Source organism: Lactuca serriola, chromosome 7 (genome assembly GCF_051521515.1).
Source record: "Lactuca serriola cultivar US96UC23 chromosome 7, Lser_US96UC23_V15, whole genome shotgun sequence".
NCBI lineage: Eukaryota > Viridiplantae > Streptophyta > Magnoliopsida > Asterales > Asteraceae > Lactuca > Lactuca serriola.
In genome coordinates, this window is record NC_136414.1 from 151,477,991 (window position 1) to 151,497,227 (window position 19,237).

The following is a 19,237-nucleotide window of genomic DNA, read 5'->3' on the forward strand; positions in this document are numbered from 1 at the left end:
CCCATCAAACATGTTACATGCCTCACTAACGATGGTTTGCGATTTGATTTCTTTTCTCTTTTATTTCTTTTTTGGTTTTTTTCCAAAATAAAAATAACACAATAATTAGATGCTACTACTCTATAACTTTTACAACTTTAGATGTTACCATCATCTCCATCTTATGTGACTTAAAAAATCCTATATGACAGCATGTTAAATGTGTTACCACTCTCTACGACCTTAGTATGATTATACTTTGTTATAAAAGCCTACATTAGCAGATATATCGTTTTGGATGACATGTGTATTATTGATGTTATATTTTTTTTGTTATTAAAAGTTGCTATTTTTAGGACATGGGTGTTACATTATGGTTCACAACTTTTCGCCATCATGGTTCACACCCTTTTCGCCTTTCTGAATGGAAAGAAACAAAACAAAGAAAAACAATCATCTCAAAGCATGTTGCATCTAACATATCTTCATGTATAATTTGAATTTTTATTTTTCTTTCTTTCTCTGCATTCCAAACGTGTTATTTGGAAACAGTTTCGGATACCACCTCTTACTCCATCCTTAAAATACTCAGGATTTTGTTATAATGATGATTGTTTAAGGTGTAGGAAAACTATCTATTTCTTTACCTCTTACATGTGCAAGTTATATGTTCCCACAAGTATACAATTATGACACTTTTTAACAGAGTCATAGCTTTTGTAATCTTTCCTAGTGTGCTTAAGAAAAGAGATATTGAAAATAAGACTGTAAATGGATGTATGATTACTATAAGATATAATTTCAACATGTAATGACGTGATAACTCTAATAGCTCCAGCCTAAATCTACACAAGTGGTTTCATATTCTCAATTAGTGACCAAAATAAATGCAACATTTCTGCCATTTCTGCAACTCCAACTTCCTACAATTGTAACACCAGAACTACCACTTTTGTTACTTGATCCCTGCTTTCTCTAAGCTTGCCATGTATGTCATGTAACAAGTCCATATATACGCAAATGAGTTGCTCACTAATGGCTGCATTTTCACAAAACCAATACATATGATTTAACATCAAAATATTCATGAATCAATGAATCAAATCAATGAAGAAATGAACTTTTTCAATTGATTACCTGCAAATGAACAGGGACGAATCTGAATGTGATAAAATCACAAACAGGCCAATACATAACACCATTGATCATAGTTGGAATCAAATCTCGCTTCAATCTAGCAACAATTTCTCTACCACTTTCACCTGTGAAACATTCGATCAAGATTACACAAATCTCAAAGTAAAACACCAAAGGCAGCCATTAAAATGCAAGCAAGAAACTAGTACCTTGTATGCCTGCATTCACAGAGAAGAACACGACAGTCATAACAGGTCCAAATATCGCCTGACCCAAGAACATTTTCTTGAATGTTGACATAAGGTCACGATTTGGAAAGATTCTCGATACAAAATTGAACCAATAATGTAGTGCTGGACCTAATACGATCATTCCATATCCAGCCATGCGAAAAGTTCTTATACCATCGTAAGACTCTGAAGATGATCGAGTAATTGTCTGAATATGAGTTGAACAAGAAAAGAACACATTTTGGAACATATAAACTCGATTAAAAATCAAGAAATTACAACCCCAGTAACAAGAAGAAGAAATCTAACAGAAAACGAAGAACAGATTCAAGTACCTGAGAGGATAAATCAGAAGCAGTATAAATAAGAGCAGAGGTGATGCTTTTAGTAACAATGGGTCGGGTTTTAATCATACCCAAATACCATCCAATAAACGCACTCTTTGAAATCGACGATAAACGCGATGCGCTCTGTGTATTTGTGGTCGGGAATGGAACAGAAAACTCGATGTCTTTCACTTTTCTTTGAGGAAATCGGGAGTATGAAGCTTTGGGTTGTTGGAAAGGGGTTCTGGTAATCGGAGCTCCAAGTGAATCGGAAATCGAGTGTCTTCTCCATATGGTGTTGATGTAGATGTGTGCTTTGTTGCCATTCTTGAGGAAACCTGCGCTCATTTTTTTTTTCGTTTCTTCTCCTGAATTTGTGGGTGAAGGTGTGGTTGTTTCTAGGGTTTATGTAGGTGAGATTTTAAGGAAGTCGGCTTGTTTTTGGTTTAGTCAAGAAAAGACGTGTCGTGGTGTCAAGAGTTCAAGATTTATGTAGTTTGGACAGACATCCTCGTCGACCGAAGGAAGTCGACTCCTTTTTTCAGAAAAGGACTACTTATCATTTTAATTACGCTTTACATCAATCTTTCATTTGGTTTGTGTAAATTATGTGGTTGTCTATTTTTTTTCACTAAAGATTTTTATAATTTAGTTTTAGTTTTTGCTTTGGTTTTGGTCTGAAATTAAATTAATATAATAGTTATATTGCTTTTTCCATTTATGTTTTTAATTGTTGTATAATTATTTATGTTATTAGAACATCCGTTACCGTCTTCACGACCACCACCGTTTTCCACCTCCAAGCCACCACCACAACTCTTCCTGAACCTAGTTGGGATGGTGCTCAACATCCACTTCCTTGTGGACTCAAGAGAGAAGAAGCCAGGAAGAGAGAAGAGAGGAGAATAGAGACCTAATGAGTTGGTGTTTGTATTCTAGATATAACTAATAGTGATTGATGTATAATCTCAAAAATGTTAAAAGGATAACATTTCTACCGATTAGAAGTAAATTATATCAAATAAAGTTTAATCCACCCATTATCACCACAATGTTTTAGATGGTACTACCGGGTTGTATCTTGTGCTCAATCATAGATATTCATTAGAAAGGAAGTCATACATCAAAGTGTATAGTTCCTTAATAATTATTTTTTCTATACTTTAGTGAAAATTTATTAAGAATCTTTTATATATAAATAAGATTCATATATATCAAATAAACTACATTATTTATCTTCAAAGAGCCATTTCTTGAAGTTGAAATATGTGTATTTCATTTATACAATAAATATAACAATGTCATGGATAAGTTTGATTTAAAACAAGTTTAAGTCAAAAGTGTTTGCATATAAAACTTAATTTTATTCATAAAATACTGATATTTACTTTGTAATTCTATTAAGAGTTCTAACCTCAGAAATAGAAGTCAACCTTTTCAGAATATGAGTATTATTATTATGAAAAATGATCTAGTAAATAATCAAACATTTAAACAAATAACTAAGACATAAATATTTACGCATGCTAAATTTAAAGCATACATTGTTCCAAAACAAACATTGTTTTATACTACAAGCAATTTATGTTCTAAGCATAAATAATAAACTAAACTTCGAAAGTATAGTTCCAACTTGCTTGTGCTCAGCTAGTTACACTTCTGTAAATATTTGCAATCAAGTTTCAAATATTAGATTAACATTCAAGTACCAAGTACTTGAGTGTTACACGAAAAAGTATGAGTTCTATCCAGTAGATACATGAAGTACTAGTCTCTTTCAGACTTTCTTTCTAGATAAGAGGATCAGTTCCTCTACCAGTATCCAGTTTCTTCACAAAAGAAACAAAATCCATCTATATGGGACTTATTGGATTTCTTAGGTTTAAAGGTGTTTATTTCATAAAACATGGGCATTTTAGATTACACAATGTGACTCTTTTAGCCTTGCACTATTCCAACAAAACATCACTATATTTATTGGAATATTGATTAACCTGTTATATTATATATATATATATATATATATATATATATATATATATATATATATAAATTATCCAAAACTTCTTAGTCATGAATAATTGTTCCTAGTATAATGTTAGAAGCATCTTGAGCAACACTATGATGCATTTACTAGGTATAATATTCAGGTTTATTGCTCAAAGCAATTCTTTTAGGAATATGTCCTTTAAGTGTATATAATTTTACATCTCTCATGAGATTGTCTCTTAAGACATGAACTCATTCATTGAAGTTGCATCTATTGAATGTTATTGTTTCATTAAGTCATTTAAAGAGAAATGACAATTCATGGTTATGAGAGTGGATTATATATTTATAAAATTTTAACAAAATTCATTTAGTATTTTCAATATTTAATCTTTAATAATTAATACCCTTTTAGTTTCTAAAAACATTAATTATCAAAGTCTAGGGTCCAAGTTGCAAAACAAATAAATGGTTAGGTATCATTTATCCCATCCATCCGAATTCAACCCGGTAGATATCGATTATCAATTATATCTTAACATATAATTCCTAGATTTATGGGATGACTAATAACAAATTTAATTAGACATGTTTGATCTCATTATGCCTCATAACTCTCTTGCTTAGGTATCATTTATCATAAGGGATCTCCGATCAAATCATCCATTTTGAAAAACTTGTGTAATCGGCCTATAACTTGGTCATAGAAATCGACAAAACGCCTCGACCATCAAAAGATGACACTAAGCGGTTAGGTATCATTTATCCCACTAGTGCATACAAGAGACGTGCGAATGTTCTTTAAAAATGATTGCATAGATTTGAGGTTTGTAAGAGGTCTTTGATGTTTTAATAATTATAGTTTAAAAAACATGTTATATCATGGTTATTGCATACATTCAATAAACAATGGTATACTTTAAAAAACTTATTTCATGTTAAAATCACATTTTTAACAATGTTCTATATATAAAACCCAGTTTTATATAATTGACGCGATCAAAGTTTTAAATTAATAATTAATATTAAGTTATATCGTTTGAGCGTTTTAGAACATTTGGAAACCTTTTAATATAAATTCATTTTATAAAATAAGGTTTGGCGTTTGATAAGTTTACATATCTCTATTTTAAACTTATACAATTTTAATCCCGAAATTTTACTGATTACTAGTTTTAACGATAAAACTTGTTTTATTGTAAAACTATTTTAGCATCTTATGTTAAAAGATAAATTTCATTAAAACCAAACTCCTTGTGATGTTTATTTATGTTTAAATATTATTTTGCATTTTGAAAAACTAATTTATCAACCATAACATAATAATAATAACATAATAATAATAACATAAACATAAAACAACACAAACATACATACCAATTATAACATATGTGCATAAACCAAACCATAAATTAGTAATAATTTTGTGAGCCATCACATAATTATCAAGTCCATTCCTAAAGGGAAATAAGAGACATTTATCTTGTAAAGTTTTCATGTGCTCCCACTTGCTTCAACACCTTGTAGCAAGTTTATAAAAATAATTTTATAAAGTTTGAGAAACTTTAATAAAATCAAGTTTATAAACTTTTGATCTTCAAAATGGTGACCATCTTCATTATTGTTACATTTTTTATAAAAATAAATTGTTTCTAAAACTAATCTATTACTTACAAAAATTAACAAATGAAAACTATCTATTTAATTATTACATACCATATGAATAAATAAATAATTACAATCATTTTAAATAAATCAACACATGCAACAACACAAAGGTCCATGACTAGTTTATGCACATCATACATGTATATATACTCAAAAATATATAAAACAACTCTTTGTTTTTCTAAGACAACTTTTATGACCAAAAAGATGCATGGAAACTTTTGGTCAAAAAACAACAATTATAAACATTTTAAAGTTGTCATAGAAAATATGTATGGATTTTTCTTGCAAAGAGAAAACCATCCATGTTTTCCAAAAACAAAGATTTCATCAACTAAAGAAATAATCTAACTAATCTTGCAAAAATGGCTCTGATACCAATTGTTGGGTTTTTATTCAAAAATCCGGTTTCACAGCCGGTAAAAATGACAACGGAAGATTTAAAATTGTTGAATAAAACTAAAACAATTTACTCACCAATGACCACTTTGCAAGAGTTAGAAAGATTAAAACAACCATAGAAAGGAAAGCATAACAACCTTTGAAGACTTTGATCCTCATGGGAAGTTGGAAGTTGATGAAGTGTGGCATGAAACTCTAAAACAAGAGTTCTCTAGAACTATCCACCAAGCAAGAGTAGAACCATCAAAACATGTTAGTATTCACTTGTAATTTATTATTCATAAGCCTTTGAAATATATACCAAATATATGTTCAGAGTTGAAGCAACAATGTCACACCCCAAAAACGGAATGGGTGAAACGTTCTGGGGTGGATGACGTCATGTCAAGTATCACAACATATGTAGTATAGTAATCAAAGTACAACAACCATTGCATTAATAATAATAGTTTTACATGGTTTACATTACATAGAACATCAAAGTAATACAAGTAATAGTATAAGTGCGGCTTGGTAATGAACTGTCTTCATCAAAAGTTCCGGGGATGTACCTGTCTATTGCTGACCTGAGAATACAAGTTATTTGAAAGCGAGTATCAGCATTTTTTACAAATGCTGGTGAGTTCATAATTATTTAGTGTCATTTGTGTAAGTTCAAAATAACTTTATAAAAGTAGTAGTTTTAGAGTCTACAGTGTATTAGAGTCCTTTCCAGAAAATCCTATATTTTCTTAATTAAAAGCAGTCTTCTACCAAGACACGACAGAGTTATGTTGTAAAAAGTAATTTTCCCTTAAACACTATCATTACCAAAATACGGTGTTTGATTTTTAAAGAAAGTAGGAGAATATCAGGGAAAATAATATATGCCTCAGCAGTGAAGACTGCTGACTAAGGCAGAAGAGATCATAGACTCCAGGAGAGTATCGAATGAACGATACGCCTGGCTCAATCTAACAAAAGGAGATACAGACCCCAGACGGTATCGAATGAATGATACGTCTAGTAAGGTCTAAAATAGAGAGACACAGACCCCAGACAATATCAATTGTATAATACGTCTAGCAGGGTCTAAAACAAAGAGACACAGACCCCAGACAAGATCAAATGAATGACACGTCTGGTAAGGTCTAAAAACAAAGAGACACAGACCCCAGACAGTATCAATTGAATGATACATCTAGCAAGGTCTAGAAACAGTGAAAACAGACCCCAAACAGTATCAACTGAATGGTACGTCTAGCAAGGTCTAAAAACAAAGAGACACATACCCCAGACAGGATCAAATGAATGACACGTCTGGTAAGGTCTAAAACAGTGTAATTCTAGGTGTGTATACTCGAGGTGTGTATTTTCTAGGTGTGCATATCCGAGGTGTGTATTTTCTAGGTGTGTATTTCCAGCATACAGTGTTAAGCGTCGTTACCTTAAGGCCATGAATTATAAGGTAACCCCGAGATACTCGTAACCATACTGATAGACACTAGAGAACTCGACGCCCTGCAAGCGTCAAAATAAATATGTGACATTTGTCACCCCTTGGCTTGGTAGGCCGTGGACTGTAGCTAGCAGTTAGGGTGCATGGGTGTCAATCCCGTATAGATCTATACACACAATGTCCGCTCTCCCTACAAGAGACTCTGGTTACCAACTAGACAACGGAGAAGGCCGTGTCCTGAAGATGTATCACGAATAGTGGATTCTGATGTAAGTGTTGGACAAGCAGTAGAGACTCATAACTGAACTGATCGATGTAAACCCATATGTCTATACATGTATACATGATATATAATTAATGATCAAATGACCTTCGGATGGATATTCGATCCCACCAGACCACATCTCAACGAAGAAAAGGAAATAGGGCGAACTAGCCTTCCTAAGTCCTTTAATCATTATTTATATAACTATACAAGTACAGACATACTTTTAACTAAGTGAAAGCGTATCATGAAGTAGCAGTGTATCGTGAAGTAGAAGCGTATCGTGAAGTAGTAGTGTATCGTGAAGTAGAAGCGTATCGTGAAGTAGTAGTGTATCGTGAAGTAGAAGCGTATTGTGAAGTAAAAGCGTATCGTGCAGTAGGAGCGTTAATAAGTATAAGAGTATCACGAAGTGGAAACGTTAATAAGTATAAGTGAAGTAGAAACGTTATCAAGTATAAGTGTATCATGAAGTGGAAGTATAACGAAGCAGTAGTATCTAACCAAGTAGGAGTATAAAAACATGGAAGAAAACTTTGGTAAAACCTTTATACTTAAGAAAATCACGACTTGGTATTCTTTTGTAAAATAAGTTTGAAAACCTTTAGAAATCCTTTGGAAACCTTTCATAAACACACTTTGGTTATATCTTTGATAAAACAATATAAGTAAAGATTTGAACAAGTAAAGTCATTTTGGAAAACCATTTACAGTATCATACTTGGCAAAACAGTTGACGGTGTAATAAATCCTTGTGCATGCGGGTTATCAATCACATATGATTGATATGATAACTGGCATGTTTAACTTGTATTCCCCCCCCTATAAAAACATGTAAAAACATTTAAAAGGTTAATTCGGGGGTATGAACTCACCTGTTGTAAGTGGATCGAACGAAGGTGCCGGGTGGATGCTCGGTGTCAAGTAAAGACTTGAACACACTTAGTGACCTATTAACATATGATAACATATGTTTACATACAATTAGTACATATAATACTAATTAAACAAGTACACGCATCCTAAAGTGCGAAAAACACTTTGATTAAGTGCTAGGGGTGTCCCGGGTAACATTTAAGGGTGTATATGGCTTAAATAGGGAGTTTACTCTCCTAAAACTCACTTTATGTGAGTTCAGGGTTGGGAGGCCATATCCCCCATGAGTTTACGGCCGTGAACTCATGGGAGGAGTGTTTTTGGATGATTTCAAGTCCCACGTGGTTCTAGAAATGGTTTTAAGAAATTGTACAAGGCTATAGGGGTGTTTAAGGGTCCAAGAGTTTACTCCCTTGGATTTTACGGCCCAAAGGCCACTCCTTGGGAGTTTTCGGCCGTAAACCCTATGGTTTATGGTAGTAAACTCTCATACACCCCATTCCTTGATTTCTAGGCCTTTGGTTTAATTCTAACAAATTCTAGTAAGGGTATAAGGCTCTTTAGGGGGCTTAAACTCCCATTTTGTATGAATTAGGGGAGTTTACGGCCTAAGCACATGCTTGGGCCGTGAACTCTATTTTACCCCACAAATGCATGTGTTTAATTACTCCTAACCCGAAATAGCAAGTCCCTAAGCCATATATTAAGTCCAAGGGTGGTTTGGAAGTGTTTTGGACTTGATTTTACAAGTTTAGAGGGTGTTTACGGCCTAAGCATGTGCTTGGGCCGTAAACCCTCTTTTATGCTCTAAAAATTGTTGTTTTGAGGTTCAAACACTTCTAGGCTTAATCCTAATTTAGTTTCCAACCTTAAAGAGGAGTTTTAGGGCAAGTTTGGCATCATTTTAGGGGTTTACGGCCCTAGAGTGTTCTTGGGCCGTAAACTCCTTACTCCTTGACTTCTTGGACGATTTTTGAGCTATAATCACATGCAATGGGTTGTAAAACAAGCTAGGGTGCAAGAACTTACGGTTTGGAGGCGAAAACTCGCGGATTTGAGGCGAAATCGGGCTTGATGAGAGAGAGTAGAGAGAAAGTGGGTTTAGGGTGGTAAAAGGGTTCTATGGAGTGTTCAACTCCCTATATATATGCCCTAAGTGTTGCACCCGGTATACGACTACCCGATACTAGTGTTTAACGAGGTTTAAACTTTTTACCCGGGTTAAATGGTCGTAATAAAAATTAACTTTTTCCAATTAAATGGAAATGTAAGTTACTTGTCTTTATTTATTTATCACGACGATAACGACATAAGATATAAATAAATAAAACATTTACTTATTTGCCGACCTCAAATTAACGGAACTTTTATAAAATGGAATATTCCGTTAACGGAAACGGGGTAATATAACGTAATAAACTTTGGGTTGTCACAAACAAAGGGACATTCTTTAAGCATGAAATGCAAAAAAATGGAGAGGGAAGAGGGCTTGCCATTTCCGAAATATGGCAGCCCCATAGAGAGCATCTTGTTCTCGTTTTTTCATAGCCAAAGAAGAAGAAGAAGATTGCACATAAGAACACATTCTAACCTTCCATGCCCTTCCTTATATAATGGCCAAAAATCAAAGGGATACCGTAAAGCAAAAACATGGACAATACTCTTCCAAGCATGACATGCACCATTAAACAATTCAAAAGTAGACCACACTTGGTCTCCTTCATATTTTCGAGAAAAGCATGCACAAAAGAAGACAAAAGTTGTCTCATGGCTAGTTTATATATACATATATGTTATCTTTATAAGAATCAATCATTTTTATAAAGAATTCCCAACATATATATATATATATATATATATATATATATATATATATATATATATATATATATATATATATAGCCATATATAAATATATTATTTTATATAAAACTATCTTTTATATGAATTGTAACTATCTTATTTTATATAAAACTATCTTTTATATAAATTGAGCTAGTTTATTAAAATATAAATGTAACTTATAAATAATCATACTTTATGATATATTTTATAAGTTGTTATTTCTCCAATAAATATTATTTCCACAAATAATAAATTCTCCATCAGTACAATATTGTTTCCATGAAATAATAATTTTCCAATTAAATACAAGTGTTGATATATTTATTAATAATCAAATTATACTAATAAATAATCAATTGACGGTAACTTGTTATATGATGTGACCCTATAGGATCATATATTATTAGCAATATCATCCTATAATGACTCTTAGGCATACTAGATCTTTCAAGGTAATCATAACATATCTACTAGTCTAACTGATTACTACACCATAAACAACATCCCATACATAAGGACACATACTGCGGTACAAAATATAACGAGAAAACTCACTTTGTCGGCACAATCCACAACTAGCAGCTCTTACAGCTAACAAAAGGGTGTTAAACACCTTAAAGGTCCAGAATATGCATAAGAGAATGATGATGATGTTTCCTTGTTGGATCAACACAATAGAACATCTTCTTATTTTTCTTTAAGCTACCAAAAGTACCAAAATGGGTCAAGAATCACCAAGAAGGATTAGGGTAAGGGTTTTTGGGGTTTGAGAGTGATGAAGATTGAGGAGGATGCCATAAACCACAAGGTATGATGCTTAAATATGAAAGAAACCCTAAAATCATGGGCTTAGGCCAGAACAGTTGCCACGTCGTGGCTATCTTACTGCCACGTCTTGGTACTCATTAGATGGGCGCATTCCATTTAAGTCATGCTACATCGTGGGAATCCAGACACCAGGTCGTGGCATGGAGTTTTTCTTAAAAACTCCATCTTTGATATTATTAAGTCTTAAGCTAAAACAACCTAGAAAACGGGTGTTACAACTCTCCCTCACTTAAATTATAGTTTATCCTCGAAATCCATCATTACAACTTACTCTTATAACACCCGCCGAATCCTTTTGAGGGATTGTCTAAGTCCGTTTATGAAACATCCTAAAAATAAAACCAAAAAATTCCATTTTTAATTTAATAAAACCGATATCCCAAATACATCATCATAAAAATCCAGATACACAAATGTATTGATCAACACATCATATCAGAGTAAATCACAAGATGCGGAATGAGGTGGTGTGTGTGTTCTACGATCATCCCGAGCTCTTCCCTTAACCGGAAGTACCTGAAACATAAACCGAAAACTGTAAGCACAAAGCTTAGTGAGTTCCCTAACATACCACATACCATACATACATAACACATAACGGGCCCCGCCCATACTCGCATAACTGGCCCTATCCAATGAGTATAACGGGCCCTACCCAAGCTCGCATAACGGGCCCCACCCAAGGAGGAGTATAACGAGCCCCACCCAAACTCGCATAATGGGCCCCTCCCAAATATAATTTATATAAGCATAACATGTAATAACATACAGGATAACCATCGAGCCCCGCCCAGTAAGCATACAAGCATATGCATATATAAGTGTCACAAAGACATTGAGTATTCTAATATAACAGATCATGGGCCGGCATTGGTGCCTTCGACCCACTAAACACGGTGAGGAAACTCACCTCAAACTACAAAATCGCACGAATAAATCTCTGACTGCTAGTCTGACGAATCCCCGAGCTATCAATACCAAATAACATCTAATTAATAATTGGATTCTAATCCATAACCATCAGTCCAAAATTAGGGTAAAAAGACCATTTTACCCTTTACCTAGTTTGGTCCAATACTTAAGCCCAACTTAGAATCCAAAAGGCCCAATTACCAAAATAATCATCCAAGGCCTAATCATGGCCCAATTTTCCAAATTGGGCCCAACTCCATTTCATGGGCCTTAATCCATGGTCCAAAAATATTCCTAGCCCAAAATACTTGAATTTTGATGGCCCAACAAGGCCCTAATCGTCTAAGCCCAAAATATGGCCCAAACCGAAGACCCAAGATTCTGAGGCCCAACCTATTGAGTACACGGGGCGTACTCAGCTCGTAAGCACAACGTATTCGCCTTAGGGCTTGTACGTTAAGTGTAACTGCTTGTACGCCTAGCGTACTCCCTCATTGAGTATGCCCTGCGTACTCGCCTTAGCGCTTGTACGCTAAGCGTACCTGCTTGTATGCCTAGCGTACTCCCTCATTTAGCCAAATTTCATTTCCAACACTTAATCCATCAAGACTTTACTCCAAAAGTTAGATCTGACTTCCATGAGATGGTTTATCATGTAAAGTTGCTAAGTTTACGTGCATGAATGGCTTAATGAAGCCCTTAAAGCTCAAAAGGACTTAATAGATGACTTATGAGACCATAAACCCCATAAAGTTTGCACCTTTAAGCATAATGAAACTTCCAAACATCCAGATCTACAAGATTTAGCTTCTAAAATGACCTTAACCCATCAAGACCAACCAAAAGAGGACAAAGAAGCATAAAATCATAACTTGAAGAGATCTAAGAAATGATAAGACAAGGTATGAACTTGATACCTCAAAAGACTTGCAAAATGAGTGATGATTCTGGATCTCTAAGCTTCACACTAAGCAATGCGCCTTCAATCTTCTTCAATCCATTCAAAATGATCAAAATAAGCACCAACTTCATCTCAAGAGCTCAAAGACACAACAATGGAGGTGAAGGGTCGAAATTTAGGGTTTAGGAGGTATGAAGGCTAATAAAGAGGCCGACCCTAGGGACTTAAGGAGTTTATATAGGGTGCAACACCCTAAAATTAGGGTTTTATTAAGCCCTCGTACGCCCAGCGTACGAGGCCTCATTGCCCTGATCAATCCCACCTAGTACGCTAAACATACCATGTGGTATGCCCTACATGCATACTAGCTTCTCGGCTAGTACGATAAGTGTACCCAGTGGTACGCCCCGCATACTATCTCCAAGGACCAAAATGCAATAATTAAATACAAAGGGGCTAAAAAGGAACATACCCAAATCCAAGTGTTACAATTCTCCCCCACTTGAATCAGACTTCATCCTCAAAGTTTGCTGCCCCTGAATAACTCTGGATAGTGCTCCTTCATTTCATCTTCCGGCTCCCAAGTCCACTTTGAACCCTTCTGATGCTGCCATTGCACCTTCACCAACTCTACGACCTTGTTCCTCAAGGTTTTCATATTCCGATCAAGAATCGCCACCGGTCTCTAAATATAATCCAGACAGTCATCCACCTGAATATCCTCTAAGGGTACCACTGCAGAATCATCCACTAAGCACTTCCGCAACTAAGAGACATGGAACGTGCTATGAATCTGACTGAGCTCATCTGGAACATCCAAGAGATAAGCAACCTGGCCCACCCAAGCCAAAATACTGAAAGGACCAATATATGTGGGGCCCAACTTGCCCCGCTTCCTGAACCGGATGACACCTTTCCAAGGTGAAACCTTCAGGAGAACCATATCTCCCACCTGGAACTCTAAATCTGACTGACGCCCGTTAGCGTAACTCTCTACCGACTCTGAGTTATCTGGAGCCTACTCCGAACCTGCTGAATCAGCTTAGTGGTCTTGAGTACCACTTTGGTACTCCCCATAACCCACTGACCAACCTCGCCCCAACAAATCGAGGACCTACACTTCCTCCTGTAGAGTTCTCGAAAGGAGGTCGATCAATTCTGGCGTGATAAATGTTGTTATACGAAAATCCCACTAACGGAAAATACGTATCCCAACTCCTACCGAAATCTAGAACACATGCCTGCAACATATCCTATAGGGTCTGAATAGTCCGCTCACTTTGGCCATCGGTCTGCGGATGGAATACTGTGCTGAAATGGAGACGAGTGCCCAACTATCTTCCCATCTCCAAACGAGAATCTACAACGGTTGCATCTTGCCGTGAGGTCGCTGATGCTCGACCTTGACTTTCCTGCAAGTCAAGCACCGCTCCATATAGTGTCACACCCCAAAACCAGAACGACGGAAACGTTCTGGGGTTGAGGACGTCATGTACAGTATCACAACACAAAATAATAGTAAACAAGCAAACAACATCATCCATTTCATTAAATAATGTATTTTAATACAAGAGTGTTCTGTATAGTTTATAAGACACCCAAAAGTATGAATCAAAATAAAAGATGGGTCTTGTATGTGCTCCATCTTCTCAAAAGTTGACTTCGGTACCTGTCTACTAATGACCTGAGAATACAAGTTATTTTGAAAGAGTTTATCAACATTAAAGCTGGTGAGTTCATAAGTATTTTAGTGTCATTGTTTGTATGAAAATGTGTGTAAGTGTTTGAATGCATAAGTTTGTAGATGTTTGTATTAAGTGTTTGTATCTCCTAAAAAATCCTATATTTTCTACTAAAAGTATCCTTCTACCAAGGAGTTAAATGTGCTGTATGTTTGTTCATTGCAAAAAGTAAGTATTCCTCCCAAAGGTAACTATCATTACTAAAATATAGTTTTTTAGATTATTGTTTATGTGAAATGATCACAAAGTAGATGTAATGTCACACCCCAAAACCGGAACGGCAGAAACGTTCTGGGGTGGATGACGTCATGTCAAGTATCACAACATATGCAGTATAGTAATCAAAGTACAACAACCATTGCATTAATAGTAATAGTTTTACATGGTTTACATTACATTACATCATTAAAGTAATACAAGTAGTAGTATAAGTGCAGCTTGGTACTAAACTATCTTCATCAAAGCTTCGGGAATGTACCTGTCTAATGCTGACCTGAGAATACAAGTTATTTGAAAAGCGAGTATCAACATTTTTACAAATGCTGGCGAGTTCATAAGTATTTAGTGTTATTTGTGTAAGTTCCAAAATAACTTTATAAAAGTAGTAGTTTTAGAGTCTACAGTGAATTAGAGTCCTTTCCATAAAATCCTATATTTTCTAATTAAAAGCAGTCTTCTACCAAGACTGGACAGAGTTATGTTGTAAAAAGTTAGTTTTCCCTTAATCACTATTATTATCAAAATACGGGATTTGATTTTTAAAGAAAGTAGGAGAATATCAGGGAAAATAACATATGCCTCAGCAGTGAGGACTGCTGACTAAGGCAAAAGGAATAATAGACTCCAGGAGAGTATCAAATGAATGAAACGCCTGGCTCAGTCTAACAAAAGGAGACACAGACCCCAGACTGTATCAAATGAAAGATACAGCTAGCAAGGTCTAAAATAGTGACTACAGACCCTAGACAGTATCAAATGAAAGATACAACTAGTAAAGTCCAAAACAGTGCAGACAGACCCTAGACAGTATCAAATGAAAGATACAGCTAGTAAGGTCCAAAACAGTGGAGACAGACCCTAGACAGTATCAAATGAAAGATACAGCTAGTAAGGTCCAAAACAGTGGAGACAGACCCTAGACAGTATCAAATGAAAGATACAACTAGCAAGGTCTATGAACAGTGGATATAGTGAACACAGTGAATACAATGTTAAAACCCGTTACCTTAAGACCATGATTTATAAGGTAGCCCCGAGATACTTGTAACCATACTGATAGACACTAGAGAACTAGATGCCCTGCAAGCGTCTGTGTAAGTGTGACATTTGTCACCCCTTGGCTTGGTAGGCCGTAGACTGTAGCTAGCAGTCAGGGTGCGGGGGTGTCAATCCCGTATAGATCTACACACATAATGTCCGCTCTCCCTACAAGAGACTCTGGTTACCAACTTGACAACGTAGAAGGCCGTGTACTGAAGATGTATCTCGTATAGTGAGATCTGATGTGAAATATTGAACTGATGATAGAGACTCCCGACTGAACTGACTAATGTAAACCTATATGTCTATGCTTGTATATATAATATATAACTAATGATCAAACGAACTTCGGATGGACATCCGATCCCACCAGACCAGATCTCGACGAAGAAAAGGAAATAGGGCGAACAAGTTCCTAAGTCCTTTAAACATTATTTATAAATATCTATACAAGCACAGGCATACATTTAACCAATAGGAACATTTAACGAAGTTTAAGTGTTTAACGAAGCATACGTGTTTCCCAAAGTATAAGTGTTAACAAGTAGGAGCTTATCATGAAGTAGAAGCCTATCGTGAAGTATAAGCGTATCGTGAAGTATAAGCGTATCGTGAGGCATGAGCGTTAATAAAGTAGAAGTGCTAATAAGGTATAAGCGTTTACGAAGTAGTAGTATTAACAAAGTAAAACCGTTAACAAGTATAAGTGAAGTAGAACGTTAACAAGTAAGAGTTTAAACTAAGTAGAAGTGAACCAGTAGTATCTAACAAGTAGGAGTATCAAAACATGGAAGAAAGCTTGATGTAAGCTTTGGAAAAACCTTTATACTTAAGAAAATCACGACTTGGTATTCTTTTGTAAAATGAGTTTGAAAACATTTAGAAATCCTTTGGAAACCTTTCATAAACAAGTTTTAAATGAAACTTTGATAAAACAACATAAGTCAGAGGCTTAAACAAGTGAAAACATTTTAGAAAACCATTTATAGTATCATACTTGGTAAAACAGTTGACAGTGTAATAAATCCTTGTGCATGCGGGTTATCAATCACATGTGATTGATATGATAACTGGCATGTTTAACTTGTATTCTGATATGTGCATAATTAGTTAGTTATTTAGTATACATTTTTATTCATTTTTAACTAATTATGTGAATAATATGGACAAAAGGTACTTAATATTGTTTAAATTTTGTTTTTAGTCCAAAAGACATGCTTGGGAGTGAAAGGGAGCAAGGGAAAGCAATTAAAGACCAAAGAATGAAGATTGAGGAACAAAAGTCCATCTACTCGGCGAGTACACGAGTCTACTCGGCGAGTCCAGCTGAATATTCCAGAAGATAGCCACGACTCCTGATCTAAGGCGGATAACAACGAGTCTACTCGGCGAGTTGGGTCTGCTACTCGCCGAGTACCCCCTATTTTGAGATATCTATAAAAATCGAACCTTTATCCGGGGGGAACACACTTTTGGCGATTTTTGAAGATCCTTCTGCGATTAAGAGCACTGGAAGACGCTGAGGAATTCTAATCTCCAACCTTTTGAAGAACTGAAGCAACTAGGTTAATCATTCCACTTAGCTTTAGGATTTGAGTATGTCTAATCTAGTTGAACTTGCTTTTGTGTGTGATTTTACTGCAACTATGAACTAATTTCGTTTTTGTTTCTATTTGGGGAATACCAAGGAACTCCTATGGTTTAATTCTTAGTTTTGATTAATTGTTTATTGGTGATCTATTAAATTAAGTTTGTTAAAGACCCTTATGCATTAATCACGATTATTTTCTGTTAATTGGAAGACAATTAAGTTGCATGAACATCTCTTAGTTGTTAACCTCATATGTCTATGTGAACACCAATTCACATGCTTAGGAATAATGATTATGAAACTAAGATTAATAAGACAATAATTAGATTAATGTGTGAGCTTGTTTTGAGAAACCATCAAACAAGAGGTTAATTGATTTACTAAATTGATTCACCACTACAAATCTTATTTAATCCAAATCATTAATCTAGGGAATTAATTAGTTTAAACATTTGATCACCACTTAAATTAGTTAATTGTCTAAGGGCTAGGAGTAATGAACATGAACCTAACCACTTTAATTGGTAGCCAATAACAATTAATCTATCATAAATATAAATAACCATAGGAGTGAATTGGTTGAACCTAAATAGAAACATCTTTATTAAATTTGGTGAATTAGTTGTTTGTTTTAGTCATTTAGTTAATTAAGTGTTGCTTAAGTTTCTAGTCTTGTAAAACTAGAAGAAAAACCTTTTACTTTCATTAATTGTTTTAGTTAAAATTAGTTGTTAGTTTAATTTTCTGTTCCCTGAGTTCGACACCTTACTTACTAAACTATACCACTAAAAGATAGGTTCACTGCCTTTGTGTGCTAAATATATTAATAAAAGTAGGGAATAAAACAAGTTCATTTTACACACATCAAGTTTTTGACGCCGTTGCCGGGGAACGGTTCTAAATAATTAATCTAATTCCTAATTTTTTCGATCCTTTGTGTGAGTTTACTTGCATAAAGTTACTTTATTGCAGTTAGTAGTCAGTAATTAGGTTTTAATATCTGTTTTAGTTTTAATATTAAGTTTATAGTTTTTTTCAAAAACACACTGGTACTCGCCGAGTGCAGTCGCACCTACTCGGCGAGTAGCAGCGTAATCAGCAGTAAAATTTTTGATTTCTTTTAGTACATTTTTTTGGTTCTTTTTACGCTTTTATTCTGTTTATTTCAGGACTTTCATGACCAGAGGATCAAACACGCCGCTGGTACCCCCGTTTGAAGATCCCGAAACCGCATTGAAAAGAAACAAGGGAAAGGACGTCGAGAGTTCAAGTACACCAAAGAAGTCACCCTTGTCCAATTTGAAGACTGTTTTTGGGAAAAAGAAGAGCAGCAAATCAGAAGCATCCAGCGCTTCCTTAGTAATCGACGAACCGACTAAGGAGGATATCGAGTATGAGACCGAGGAAGAAGAGGACCCGACATACGAGCACGAAACCGAGTCCGAGGAAGAGTTAGCTGTCACAATGGCTAACATTGATGAAATCCCCATAGGAGAATGGAAGAAGAGGATGCGAGACGACACTGGCCCGGGACTTGTGCAACCCGCAATTCCCGCGACTGCTACCTTCGAGCTAAAGGGTCATATCCTAGCTTTACTTAAGGAAATACCTTTTTATGGAAAAGACCATGAAGATGCCTACAAACATTTGGATGAAGTCAATGATGTAGCTGATTACTTCAATGTTCCAAATGTGCCCCGCGAGACTCAGCTACTTTGTATGCTTCCGGTGACATTCAAAGGTGCTGCAAAAGACTGGCTCAAGTCACTTCCCCCCGGATCAGTCACCACTTGGGCCAAGATGAAAGAAGAATTCATTGATCACTTTTGCCCACCTTCCAAGATAGCC

At 35.3% G+C, this 19,237-nt stretch overlaps 1 protein-coding gene across 1 annotated transcript; it reads right to left on the reverse strand.

Moving 5' to 3' along the window:
• Positions 1 to 732: 732 nt before the first annotated feature.
• Positions 733 to 2,161, reverse strand: LOC145063564 (uncharacterized). Its single transcript, XM_079011157.1, has 4 exons — positions 1,682 to 2,161; positions 1,326 to 1,554; positions 1,117 to 1,241; positions 733 to 1,018 (listed from the first exon to the last, which is right to left on the reverse strand). The coding sequence occupies exons 1-4, from the start codon at positions 2,018 to 2,020 to the stop codon at positions 935 to 937; spliced, it is 777 nt and encodes a 258-aa protein (XP_078867283.1). The 5' UTR covers positions 2,021 to 2,161; the 3' UTR covers positions 733 to 934.
• Positions 2,162 to 19,237: the final 17,076 nt, after the last annotated feature.